The sequence below is a fragment of the Salmo salar genome, chromosome ssa05 (genome assembly GCF_905237065.1).
Source record: "Salmo salar chromosome ssa05, Ssal_v3.1, whole genome shotgun sequence".
NCBI classification, from domain to species: Eukaryota; Metazoa; Chordata; class Actinopteri; order Salmoniformes; family Salmonidae; genus Salmo; species Salmo salar.
In genome coordinates this window covers 58,767,655-58,781,947 of record NC_059446.1, presented here as the reverse complement: position 1 = coordinate 58,781,947, position 14,293 = coordinate 58,767,655, and the positions used below count along the sequence as shown (strand labels likewise).

At 40.5% G+C, this 14,293-nt stretch overlaps 1 protein-coding gene across 2 annotated transcripts; it reads right to left on the bottom strand.

Annotated features, from left to right (window-relative positions):
* Positions 1-4,705: 4,705 nt before the first annotated feature.
* LOC106605294 (uncharacterized) lies at positions 4,706-13,773 on the bottom strand. Of its 2 annotated transcripts, none has more exons than XM_014200770.2 (10): positions 13,168-13,773; positions 12,652-13,069; positions 12,474-12,570; positions 11,040-12,242; positions 10,324-10,611; positions 10,020-10,116; positions 7,083-7,998; positions 6,868-6,937; positions 6,431-6,605; positions 4,706-5,581 (listed from the first exon to the last, which is right to left on the bottom strand). In XM_014200770.2, exons 4-10 carry the CDS (start codon positions 11,356-11,358, stop codon positions 5,428-5,430), a joined length of 2,019 nt encoding a protein of 672 aa, XP_014056245.1. In that variant the 5' UTR covers positions 11,359-12,242; positions 12,474-12,570; positions 12,652-13,069; positions 13,168-13,773; the 3' UTR covers positions 4,706-5,427. The 2 variants fall into 2 exon arrangements, with proteins under 2 accessions (XP_014056245.1, XP_014056246.1); XM_014200771.2 differs by having other exon boundaries at positions 10,375-10,611.
* Positions 13,774-14,293: the final 520 nt, after the last annotated feature.

Sequence of the window (14,293 nt, the reverse complement as noted above, 5' to 3'; positions counted from 1 at the left end):
AGTATAATATTATGCATGTAATGAAATAGGCTAGTATAACACTTTTGTTTGTTAGACTATGTTGCTTGCTATGCTATTCTGTCCAACTAGCTTCCATAACATTGGATATAATTTCACACAGTTTCATCATGATAATGTGTGTAGCCTGCAGCAAAACGATTACAACCTAACTAGCACATTATTGATTTGGTTAACTTTCATTGAGGTGACATAAAGGTTTTCTGTGATTATATTGACTAGGTCCCAAGCTTAGTAAGGGGAATTTCCAATGCTGTAGGCTAACTTAAAAGACATCTATATTATGCTGATATTTTTTTATTTTGTGATATATTGAGTATTTTGGGGTGAATAAAAATGACTTTTTTTTGGGGGGGGGGATTCATAATTAAGCAATTAATAAAGGATTCATAATTAAGTAATTTGTGCTTCTTTTTTCTGTGACGAGTAGAGAGTAGAGTAGTACTTTATTGGTCCCGACTTGGTAAATGGATTTAGCACTAAGCATCATCAATAAATTACAAGGACAAGAGATGACATGCAACAAACACATGATGAAAACAGATAGACACATACAGTATGAAGGCACCTGCACCTTAGAGGCCATAAAATATAGAGTTCAATTCAAAGGAGTTAAGAAATGCTGTTGTCTATCCTACTCTGGGGAAACAAGCAGCAACAACATTCACAATAAATCAATTCATTATTATACTCAATAAGAAGCCTCATTGCTGTGGATAAGAACAACCGTCTAAACCTCTCTGTGCAGCTTCTTTGCAGGATGAACCTGCTACTGAAGCTGCCCCTGTGCTGCACTATAGTGCTGTGGAGTGGGTGGGTGTCATTGTCCATGATCATGTGTGTCTTAGCTTGCAGCCTTTTTATGAATATGTCCTGCATTGATTCTAGACTGCAGCTGATTGTAGCACTGGCTTTCTTGATGATTTTGTCAAGCTGGTTTAACTCCTCCTTGGCCCATTCCAGCACATCCCCGCTGTAGAACATGCAAAGCATTTTGTCACCGACAATATCTAAGCTTTCCTAAAAAATACAGTCTGGATTGGGCTTTTTTGTAGACACTGTGAATTCTCCTTCCAGTTCAGCTTGTTGTCCACTATTACACCCAAGTTCTTGTAAGAGTCAACAATACTAAGGTCTTTACCATTAATACAAATTTGATTGAAAACATTTTTTCCCCTAAAATCTACCACTAGCTTTTTGGTCTTTAGTAGATTCAGGTCCAGGTAGTTGGCCTCACACCATGTCACAAAGGACTCTGTTGTTTCCCTGTGGTGAGCATTGTCTCCTCTCATGATACATTTTACTATAGCAGTCACCAGTTCATTGTTGTGTGTAAAGACATTTGTGTAAAGGATAAACAGGAAAGGTGACAGGACCGTCCCTTGCGGGGGCCCCCATGTTTGTTCAGTCTTACGAACCGTGGTCTATTGATCAGATCACAATCCATTTGATTATGTGTGGGTTGACATGAATGTTCGTTAGCTTTTGGGCCAGCAGGTGGGGTTGTATGGTATTGAATGCACTGGAGAAGTCAAAGAATATTGTGCTCTGTGGGGGAGATAGAGAAGAGCATCTTCAACAGCAGTTTTAGGGCGGTCTGCAAATAGCAAAGGATCCAGGTAGGCTGCCACCTAGGCTCTTAATAAGGGTATTCAAACTTGTTGGATCATAAGGTAATAAAGATATATAAATGAGTCATATTCTTCCAAAATCAAGGGATTTATTTTAGTCATAATTCTATAACACCTATCCAATTGTTTCAGATAAGGACTATTTGAAATCCAAAACAATACTTCAGTTTGTTAAATGTTATTCATTTGCAAAAGATGGACAGTAAATGAATAAGGAAAAACATTTGTCTCGCTTTATTGCTATTACAAACTGTACAATATTTGATGCTAAATTGAACACCTAATAGAATAACGCTGCAAGTATGGATGATAAGGTAAGTTCAACATGTCAGGAAACTCCTGAACATGCACAAACAGGAAACAGGAAACTCCTGAACATGCACAAACAGGAAACAGGAAACTCCTGAACATGCACAAACAGTGCCTCCTGTTGATAGGCTCAATGACATCAATTACAGAGATGAACTAGGTATCTATTCAGTCCTGAAACTGTTAAAGGCCATGCTCAAGATCTCATTTTAAGTAAGTGGTCTGTATGGAATGTCAAAAGAAGACTGTCCAGTAGCTATCCACACTTTCCACCCTACTGCCTGCCCCTGTGGTGTCCCCTAGTCTCCCCAGGTGTCTCTGTGTTCTGGGGGAGGTGGCAGGGCTGTGTGGGGTTCGTCTGAAGGGAGGACAATTCGCGGGCACGACGCCGTCTGGATGCTTCTCTCCAGGCCTCCCTCTGCTGTCTCTGAGTCTCTTCAGGTAGATCTGATATCAGCACCCTCTTCTGATAATACCTGAAGAGAGAATGAGTATGAACACAGGCTCCACAACACAGATACACAGCAATCTAGGGCTGTCGTAGTAGAACTGCCCAACCTTTGCTTTTGGATGTGCTTATTGTTTTCTCGGTATTATCACTGCACTGTTGGAGATAGAAACACAAGAAATTCGCTCCACCTGCGATAACATCTGCAAATAAACTTTGATTTGATAACCAGTCATAAATACAGACCGTGCGCAAATTGAAGTAAGCCTAAACCTTGGTGGACAGTCATCGTTTTACATTTCAGTAGATGTATGTATTTTGTCTGGATTGGTACATTTCCACAAGGAGATTAAAATAATGAATGACGCTGTTTCTCTGCCTTAAGTCGTTTATTTATCGGGCCTCTCACACAGACAGATGCTTGATAGAAAACATGAACATGCATACAGCTGTTGCACATTTAAAAAATACTATTATGGCTAAACAGAGTTTGGAGAGCACGCCTCTGTGGTGTAGTGCAGCTCGCTCTACTCTGTCTTCTTGGCAGGTGGCTGGTAGTCAGGTTCCATGTCCTCTTCATCTCCCTCAGTTCTATCTCCATCGTCTTCTACCACTTCCACATCTGCAGCCCTTTCATCCACTCCTTCCCCAGTGCTAACATCACCCTCGTCTCCGTCCTGTCCCGCTTGTCCTTCCAGGACACTACCACTGGTGGCTTCTGTGGAGTTGTCAGGCATATCTGTTTGAAGAAAAATGGCAGGTATTTTTTATAAATAATAAAATAATGTAGCATACATTCTGCAATCTTCACCTTAATGTGTTGTTACACAGAGGGGAGTTGTTGGTATATGCTGTTGTATGTATGTTGTTGAACGTATACTGACTGTACAAAACATTAAGGACACCTACTACCATTGAAAGGCACATATTTTGTCTTGCCCATTAAACCTGAATGGTACACATACACAATCCATATCTCAATTGTTGCAAGTCTTACAAATCCTTCTTTAACCTGCCTCCTCCCCGTCATCTACACTGACTTGAAGTGGATTTAACAAGTGACATCAATAAGGGATCATAGCTTTCACCTGGATTCACCTGGTCAGTTTATGTCATGGAAAGAGCAGGTGTCCTTAATGTTTTGTACACTCAGTGTATGTTGTGTATGCTGTTGAGAGTGGAGAGTAACTTACGCTTCAGTAAAGATTCATAGTATTTGAGCAGCTCCTGGAGGCAGTCCTCCTCCAGACCTGGCTGAGGGTTGGTGGGCATCATGATTTCTACTCCCCAGCAGCCTCCACGGGACTGCTTCCCTATGAGGAGGACGGGCCTAAAGCCCAGAGCATGCACTTTCCGGAGCTGAAGAAGACAAAGGTTTACATCATTATTTCAATCAGATGGCTGCTAATCAGCAATAAAATGGGAATTAGTTCAATTCAAATGGAAAAAAGCTAAGAATGTGTCCAGAAATGTAGAGGGTTACCATTATAAAAAGTGAGTCCAGGAACCTGGCAACGTTGTTGTGCAGGATGGTCTTTCTTGCCCACTCCATCAGTGTCTTGTCCATTGCCTTATTGCGTAATTTGTGGTATTTCTTGAAAGGCTGCACAGCTTTGCAGCTCTCACATATTTTAGAAGCACAATTTAACAACTTTTTGCAGTTGTCACACACCTTCTTCGTTGAGCCATGAGTTCTATTGGTTCAATTTGATAAAGAATGAACAAAGAAACAAACAGAAACATGTCAAGGAGAGCACATGGGTAGTACATTTGATTTGACAATAAACAGTAGATGCAGTCAAAATGACCTCTTGAACAGGTACCCTGAGTGTCGCCTATTACAATCAGCTAGATTGGGTGAGTTTTGATCATAGCCTCCCCACTTACTATTAATCCCATTTAAGTGCAACATTGTTTAAATAACCTACCCAGCAGCAGAGCGCACACATCAAGTACAGGTTGAATGAATGGGGGATTAATGGAGATTTTATTGATTTATGGCCAATTGTATTTAAACTTGCTTAACATTTTACTGTAATTTAAAGTGCAAAATTGATTAGCTACCAGTCAGAAAAAAGCACTGCACTGTAAGGAGTAAACAAATTCCATTCCTCAAGATAGATTGGCAATGGCAAAATGCAGTTTAATCCAAAACAGGACGTTTTATCACAAATAAGTAATATTGAAAAAGATAACAGCAGAGCCTCATGCAGTCTTTGTAATTCTATTATTAAATCATCACCATATGTATAACAAATCACTGTGTATATTTAATGAAAAATAACTCCAACATATACTGTATGTTTAACCATTTATTTCACTGAGCCTCCTTTGGCCCTTAAAATGCTCAGTTTGATCATGTGGGTGTTAGGAAAAACATTTGAATACAGTATTTACATACACAGACCAGATTGTCTGATAGTGGGCTCTAGACCATCCTCCCTTACCCAGATGAACAATCATAGGTCTATTATAATTAGATCACATTGCGACGTCATGAGGTGGGCCAAAAAGTTCCATCCCAACTAGACAGGTACTTAGACAAATTCCAGGCAATTTTCAAACAGCTCTTACACAAAAAAGGGAATAATTTTCACAATTTCTATGTTTTATTTCAACCTCATCGTGTGGAAATATATTTAAAAAAGCAGGAAAATCAAGTTTAACTGCACTGCCCCTTTAACACTGTAGGGAAATGGAAACTCGTTACGAACAAAATAGAATTTATCACACTGATTTTGTTTACAATAAGTCTACAAAACGTCTTAAATCTGTCAACAACAAAAAACACTTCCGGTAATCATTTATAACGTCATTATAACATAAAAGTTATACAATCACGTTTCCCCATCACAGACAGGGCCAGCCAACAGAAACATAGGACAAATATTCCAAGATGCATATCATGATAGATCTCAATTGCAATCTGTAGTGGTGATTGATTGATATTAAACAAGAGCAACATTTGAAGCTATGCATCATGTATGTGCATCCTTGTTTGTATCTCCTATGAAACTGGTTCTACCATTCAAATTCAGTAAGGTCTTTGAGGAAGGTGGCAACTGCATCGGTCTTCCTTTGCACAACTCTTCCAGTCCTGCGGCTCACTCCGGCTTCTGAATCAAGGTATGAAGAGCATTTGGTTCCTTCATTTGGGTTGATCCCTACTAGAAACCTAAACAGTCAACATGGAAGAGTTAGTCAATCCAGGCATTGCTTTCACAATTCTTTAAATTTGGGTTGTAAAGCTACCGGTAATTTACCAATCTACCTGAATCTTCAGTCATTTTGTTAATTAATAGAAAATGTATGGCAATCTATTGTAACTTTGGTCATTTATACTTGAATAACTTAAAGAAAAAAAATAATGAATACTATATATGAATACATATGTGTCCATATTGTCCATGAGTTTCTAGTAGATAGACTATAAGGTTCAAGAGAAAATAGCCGAATTAATGAACAAATCTAATTAACGTTATTTTCAATTAACTCTGCAACTCTTCCAACGATTTACTTTTTACAACTGCCCCCAGTTTGATGCCAAAACATTGACAACAAATACATACTGACATAGTAAAATAAATAAGTGTGTAAAAAATATCTAAAAGGATACTTCATGCTGAAACCCTCATATTAAACACCAATGATATTGACTAAATTGATGGATTATATTTAGGATGTTTTACAGCTTTGTTTTTCTATTTTAAAATCATCTTTAATTATTTCATATATTTACATGTGATAAAGCCACACAGAGGGCCAGAGATAATTACAGACACCTGTGATAATCTGAGGTACCCAAAAGGGCCACTATATGTATTGTAATGGATTACATAAAATCCTTGAAAGATACCAAAAATCTGGTAGTTTTGTGGTAAACGAAAGTTTCCAGTAATATACCCTCCCTTTGCAACACTAAGTAAGTCTCTCAAAACTGAGATACGCAAAAATGAAATGTAATTTAACGGCAAGGCATGCAAGACAAATGTAAGTGCTGGATCAATAAATGTTCAATACTTGCCTCTGAATAAGCTCCAGTGTTGCTGATGCTGTCTCCTGGTACTCTGTATTAAACACGTAGAAACAGCCGAAGAGAACAGAGAGGGCAGCAGCAAAGTCGGACTGATTTTCCAAAACACAGACCACTCTCCCCTCGATCGACACCATCCATTTAGACGAAGCCAGCAGGGAACTCCCTGAAGTATACAGTAATAATGATTGTGTTACACAAGATATTTTCTAATATAGGCCTACACAATATATTTCTGTTCCACCACAATTAAATATTACAGTATTTAGGCTAGAATTCATCTTATTGTTCTATTCTTCTGTGTAGCGTTAACATTATGTAGTTAAGTACCAGTATGTATTTCTGGTGGTTTATCTAGCCCCACCATGGTCATAATCTGAGTTCTGAATATGATCATCTCCAGTCCATACACAAAATGTTGTCATTACCAAGCATGATAAGTCTTGGAGTGGCCGGCAAATGCAACTGCGCCTCTACATCCATCTGGGTGTCATTCACCTACATTAAACACAAAAAGAAGGTTGTTGAATCCTGATATGATCAATCATGTGTGTAAAAGCACAGTATAATGTATATAGTCCCAGTATGAAACAATCAGAATACAATGTTTTTTATTTGAATAAAATCACACACAATAACTTACATCAGCCAAGAGGAAGAGAGAGTCCTCTTTCTCTCTGAAGTGAGACAGCACCAGAAGAATGGCGGCACAGGCTGTGAGGTCCTTGTTGTTACTGACGTCACCTTCAATGTCATTGAGGAGACTTTGGATGCCTCTCCTCCAGTTGGGTTTCTGACTTCGGAAGAAATTGACAATGGTCTTTCCCTTGCTCAGCAGAGCGTCACTGAGGCAGCGGTCGATCTCAACTCCAGTGAGCATGTGGAAGTGGGCGCAGAGCCATCTCTTGGTAAAAAGAAAAGGCCATTGTTCCTTGACGTCACCGATGCTTGGGGCTGGCCATGCATTTATCATGTGGCGTTGGTTAATGTACGTAAGCCTCATGAATTCATCCACATCTCCCCTGTCCACACCTCTGGGGCCTGCACTGTTGAAAATGGTGGCCATAATCTGTCTCTTGTTTTCCAGGGACTCAGGAGTCTCTCCTTCCGGAAGGTCCTGTGGGTGCCAGTTGATGCACCCATAACTATCCACTTTTGTTCTTGCTGTTTTGGCTTGTCTGTTGCTGTGTTCCCCTTTTTTGCTCGTCTTGGGTCTGCGTATTCTATTTTCAGTGTTCCGGTTCACATGCTCCACTCTGGTCTTTATTTGGGTGAGCAAGGAGGAGTACCTTCTGCTAAGCAGTTCCCCTTCTTTTGACAGGTCTGCAAAGCTCTCTGGATATTCTGCAACTATGGCTTTGGCTATTTCTGCACATACTTTCTTGTTGGGGTTGAGGCAGTGTACACGCATTGCATCAACGGTGATCCTCACCATCAGCCGCCTATCTGCCGCCTCAACTCTTCGTCCCTCTGCAATGGCTCGCCTGAGGCTTTCAGGCGTCTGCTGCCAAGGGACATGAAAGTTGCTGATCCAATCCTCATCATCATCCTCCTCCTCCCTAAAAAGCAATACCAATTGCATGGGATAAATTGATGGTTGCTTGCGTGGCAAGTGTTCACAGTGCTATACAAAGCCAATATGTTATTATATGTTTATTTTTGTCTGAGCCAAGATGATTTGGTACCTCCAATGCATCCCGGTAGAGAATTATTGACAATGATGATGGGAGGTTCTTGTAACAGTCCATTTTCATTCAAATTTGACCATTTGTCATGTCCTCATTAGCAACAAGATGGATAATTTTGTACTGGTCTTTCACTGTTGACAGTCCAAGAATAGGTGTCAGAGTCTCTTTGATAGGGATCTACTGACAGAAGCATATCCTGCCTGTAGCATTGGAACCAAGACATCTGAGCTGAATTGGCTCAACATAGTGTCCGGTTAGACCATAAACCTTTTCCGTTTATACTTTACGCAGACCTTTCGTGACAATCAATGATTTAAAAAAAATATCTATTAACTTCATTGGGATAGGGGGCAGCATTGGGAAGTTTGGATGAAAAGCGTGCCCAGAGTAAATTGCCTGTTACTCAGGCCCAGAAGCTAGGATATGCATATAATTGGTAGATTTGGATAGAAAACACAGTAAAGTTTCCAAAACTGTTAAAATAATGTCTGTGAGTATAACAGAACTCATATGGCAGGCAAAAACCTGAGAAAGATTTCCCACTTCCTGGTTGGATTTAAGGTTTGTAGTTTAAGTGATTGCCTATCCAATATCCTGTGTCTGTGGGGTCAGATTTCACTTCCTAAGGCTTCCAGTAGATGTCAACAGTCTTTAGAAGTTGTTTCAGGCTTGTATTGTGAAAGGGGATTGAATAAGAGCTGTTTCAACAAGTGGTCAAGCTGAAAGACTTTAGTTTAGTCTCGCTCGTTCTCTTTCATTTCTAATGACAACGGAATTGTCCGGTTAGAATATTATTGAAGATTTATGATAAAAACATCCTAAAGATTGATTGTATACATCGTTTGAAATGTTTCTACAAACTTTAATGGAACTTTTTTGACTTTTCGTCTGGACTTTGTGCCCGCGCTTCGTGCATTTGGATTACTGGACTAAACGCGTGAACAAAAAGGAGGTATTTGGACATAAAGATGAACTTTAACGAACAAAACACACATTTATTGTCTGACATGGAGTCCTGTTAGTGCCATCCAGTGAAGATCATCAAAGGTTAGTGATTTATTTTAACGCTATTTCTGACACCTCTCCTTCTTTGGAAAATGGCTGTATGGTTTTCTGTGGCTAGGCGCTGACCTAACATAATCGCATGGTGTGCTTTCGCCGTAAAGCCTTTTTGAAATCGGACACTGTGGCTGGATTAACAAGAAGTTTATCTTTAAAATGGTGTATAATACTTGTATGTTTGAAGAATTTTAATTATGAGATTTCTGTTGTTTGAATTTGGCGCCCTGCAATTTCACTGGCTGTTGGCGAGGTGGGACGCTCACGTCCCGAACGATCCCAGAGAGGTTAAAATATTCTCCCGACAGTGAAGCACTGTTGATTTTAACACCATTTGTCATTTAGCAGACGCTCTTATCCAGAGCGACTTAAAGGATCAATTTGGGTTAAGTCCCTTGCGCAAGGGCACATCGGCAGATTTTTCACCTAGTCGGCTCGGGGATTTGAACAAGCAACCTTTCGGTTAGTGGCCCAACGCTCTTAACAGAAAATATGTTTTTATGTGAAGTACAGTAATGTTACAGTAATATAACAGGAAGCTTTATATTACGGAAGATTACTGTATTGTTTTCCCACCTTGAAAAAACGCCCCATATTATAATGTAATCTACTGTGTTACACTGCAAAACAGAGTATTTTACTGTGGATTTGTCTTTCACAGCACAGATAAATAAAAAAATAACTGACAACCCAAAATCCAGTCAAAGCACTAAAATATGCTAAACATGTCAGAAATATTGCATGCTCCGTGTTTTGCAAGACAACTTAATTAAATTGAATCGCAATTTAAGTGAAATTGTGGACACCCAGACTGTGTGGATTAAAGGTCATACCGGCATTTTGCCCTCTCCTTGTAGGCCCGCAACTTCTCAGGGTCAGCACGGATTCTCTCTCTGTATTGCCGCTGTGTCTCTGCGGTTGACAGCCTCCCTGATGTCAAGAGACAATAGAACCGTATTGTTATTGGCATGATCCTCTTAAACCTGAATTTAACTTGGATTTTACCATGAACTGCGTAGCAGACAGTTGTTTTTAAACCCATAAGACCCCTTACAACTTTACAATCCCCTCACCACTCCACTATAAAAAAACACAACAACAAACAGAAAAGGACAGAGACAAGACACACAAGCATACTTTTCACATGCTCTGTCGATGTCTCCTCAGACAGTTCTGAACGTCTATCGCCTGGACTCTGGCTTCCAGCAACAGAAGACGTTCCATCAGACTCTTTCCCCAAGACGTGCATCGGGCCTAAGCCCTCCTGTTGTTCTGCAATGCTCTCCTCACTCATCTCCCATTTGATGTAGAAGGACCCAGTGTCAGCAGGCTCCTCTTTTATCACTGGGCTGGTGACTGGAATGGCTGATGGGGACTGGCTTCTGGCTCGATCTGCTGAAAGCCCAGGAGTCCCTGCATTGAGACCTGGGATTGAAACAAATACATGATATCTAAAGCAGGGGTTGGTCACAAACTGGCCAGGTTTGAGCATAGACATGTTCAAATTGCCTTTACCAGCAGGGCGGTTAAAATGAACAAGATTACAAGATGTCTCATCATAGGCGTTGCAATGCTAAATGGGGCAGTACCTAGTACACAATGATCATCTGCAGAGCATATACTGTGGAAAGTTGGGTAGTTAGCTACATGACCTCATGTACCAGATTTGTCTCAGTACTGGCAACGGCATTACTTTAGCATATGGGGAATATCAACTATGAATACATTCATCCTCATGATATCATAGTGTCTATAATGATGTACACACTGACATTTATGCACCGGTGACTTGAGTGGGAATGTACAGTATTATGAACTACTGATAACCAAGCAATCAGGACAGAGCTACTCACTGGGGAAATCCATTCTCCAATCATTTTCGCTTGCCACCTCGTTCTCATGGCACATCGGTTTCCCAAAATCTCTTTCTGGTGAAAGTCCAGACAATTCAAAGGATAGGCCTACTCGAAATGTTGTTAATTCGTCTTCAGCTTTTTTAAGCTTATATTTAAGGGTTTCATTTTCTTTGTCCCTCTCTGCCACCTTCCTTTCATATTCCAGTATTTTGGTACTGTTCATATTGTAAATAACATCCATGACAGTATTTACCGCTGTTCTGATAGCATTTTCCACTGCACGAGCGTTTTCTTCTTTATGTAAACAGGAATTCATTGCTCTACTTGGGAGATTAAAAAAAAAACTTTAAAAAAAACTCAACTTGACAACCTTAGGTTGTGTGGGTTTCTAAGTCGGCCAAGTCACAGAGTGAAGCAGCTGATAACTAGCTAACCCTTTTGTCTGTGACACTAACATTACTAGCTAGCTCTGCTGGATAAACAGTCAGCAGCCAACAACTCTACCGATGTGTGCGTCAGTTTGTAACCCTTCAGTGACAATATTATCAAAGAGAGAAAGCGAACGAAAACGTGGTATTTCAAAGGCACTCACACTTGTATAAAATATTCTGAAGAAAATTTATTTGACATGTTTTAGAGAGCAAGTGTATAACAGCTCAATGTTCACCTCGAAGTTCACTTCCGCCGCGCCAATCGCGCGCGTCACGTATCAAATGTGTTTGGGGTGGCTCAATCACAGCACCGTCTAGTGGTAAATCAGTGAATAATAGCAAATGGTGTACAATGTGAATTAATTTACCGACATTTCCAAATAAAATAAAAACATAGAACATTAACAGCCCGAACCAATTCATTGAATAACTATCATTACAATATGATACAGAAATCATCCTCTCAAACAACAAAGGAGATATCAAGAAATATGATCCCAAATTCCCATCTTTGTTCAGCAGCCTAAACTCATCTGTGCAGGCCTAAACTCATCTGTGCAGGCCTAATCCCCCCTACTGTCTGTGGTGTCCCCTAGTCTCCCCAGGTGTCTCTGTGTTCTGTGGGAGGTGGCAGGGCTGTGTGGGGTTCGTTTGGAAGTAGGACATTTTGGGGGCACGACAGGGTCTGGATGCTTCTCTCCAGGCCTCTCTCTTCAATCTGCGGGTCTCTTCAGGTAAATATGATATCGACACTTTCCTCTGCTGATTCCTGAAAAAAAAAGAGTGAGTATGAACACAGATTCTTCAACAAATGCACATACACATGATCAAAGATAAACAAATTGTATGCTCTGTTTTCAAATGTCTGAAATGAACGTCTCCATGTAGGACAATGGAATTAAGATTAATTTAATTCAAGTTAACGTCAATATTCTCATCAAGACTATATTGAAGGTGGACACCCAGACTGTGGTAGTGAAAGGTACAGTAACCTATTTACCTGCGACGTTCCTTCTCCTTGTAGGCCCGGAACTTCTCAGGGTCAGCACGGACTCTCTCTCTGAACCTCCTCTGTGTCTCTGCGCTTGACAGCCTCCCTGAGACAATAGAACCATATTGTCGTTGGCATGACCCTCTTAAACTTGATTTTTTTTCTAATCATCATTTCACATGCATACTTCTCAGATGCCTGGTCGGTCTCTCCCCATACTCATGTCCACTCTGGCTACCAGCAACAGGGTGAGTTCCATCTCTTTGCCTGATTGGAGTTCCACCCCTCTGCTGAGCTTCATACTCTTTTCCCAGGATGTGTATCAGGCCTAGGCCCTCCTGTTGCTCCCCAATGCCCTCCTCACTCATCTCCCATTTAATGTAGAATGTCTCAATGTCAGAGGGCTCCTCTTTTATCACTGGTCTGGTGACTGGACTGGGTGATGGGGACTGGCCTCTGGTTAGCTCTGCTAAAAGCCCAGACTCTTCTGCAGAATGGGAGGTATGGTTCTGGTGATGGGACGTATAAATAGTTGATGCCCCAGTGGGAAGAGCTGTGTCTTTGCACTGGGAAAAAAACCTGTGGAGGAGTCCTTCCACCGAGACCTGTGATCAAAACAAAGATATTTGGACAAAAGTAGGGGTTGGTAAGTGCATGTCAAAGAGCTAAATATTGGGATAAAAACAATGGGGACAATACTCACAGGGGAAATCTATTCTCCACTCAGCTTTGCTTGACACCTCGTTCTGCATTGGTTTCCCTCTTTGCATTTCTGGTGAAAGTGCATAAGTGCTTGACCTGACTTGATGACATTCATTTCCAGACAATTCAAAGGAGCCTCGCAATGCTGTGACCTCAAGTTCTGCTGTTGTAACTTTGCGTTTCAGCGTTTCGTTTTCTTTGTCCTTCTCAGCCAACTTAATTTGGTATGCTTGTATTTTGGCACTGTTGATACTAGAAATAACACTCACAATAGTATGTATCGCTGTTCTAACTGCATTTTCGACTGCTCGAGCGTCGTCTTCATTTTGTAAAACAGAGAACATTGCTCTACTATGGAAATAATTCTTTTTTTTTAAAACACGAAAGCCGGGCACTAAAGACTGCACGTGCACCAAGCAGTGCTAACCGACAGCTTCTAACACAGGTGATGAGATAACAACAAATTGGTAAGAGAACGAACCGGCGGGATTTCAAAGGAACGCGTTAATACCAGAGAAAATAATACATTAAAGAGAACAGACACAGTTCATGTTAATTATCTCCCAACACCATTCACATCCGCATGTATTAGGTCTTTTAAAGGTGGTAGCGAAGTCACAGCGTCGTCTAGTGGTAGCTAACTCAATTAATAATGATTTTGTTTCAAGTTCCACGTTTTAATGTCACATGCACAAGTACAGTGAAATGCCTTTCTTGCAAACTCAAAACCCAACAATGCAATAATCAATAACAATGTATCACTAGAAAGGAACACACGTTAAATAATAATAAGAAATATGAAATACACAATAAAGTAAGTAAGTAGGCATACTATATACAGGAAATATTTAAAAAGTCCGTTCCAATACCATGCATGTGCAGGGATACTGGAGTGATGGAGGTAGATATGTATAAGGGGAACTAGGCAACGGGATATACGATAGACAGAGTAGCAGGAGCTTGCATGTGAGTTGGTGTGCGGTGTGTAGAGTCAGTATAAATGTATGTGCCTAATATTTGTGTTTTTTTGTGTGTGTGTGTGTGTGTGTGTGTGTGTGTGTGTGTGTGTGTGTGTGTGTGTGTGTGTGTGTGAGTTTGTTGTGCTCTGTGAGTGTGCATAGAGACGG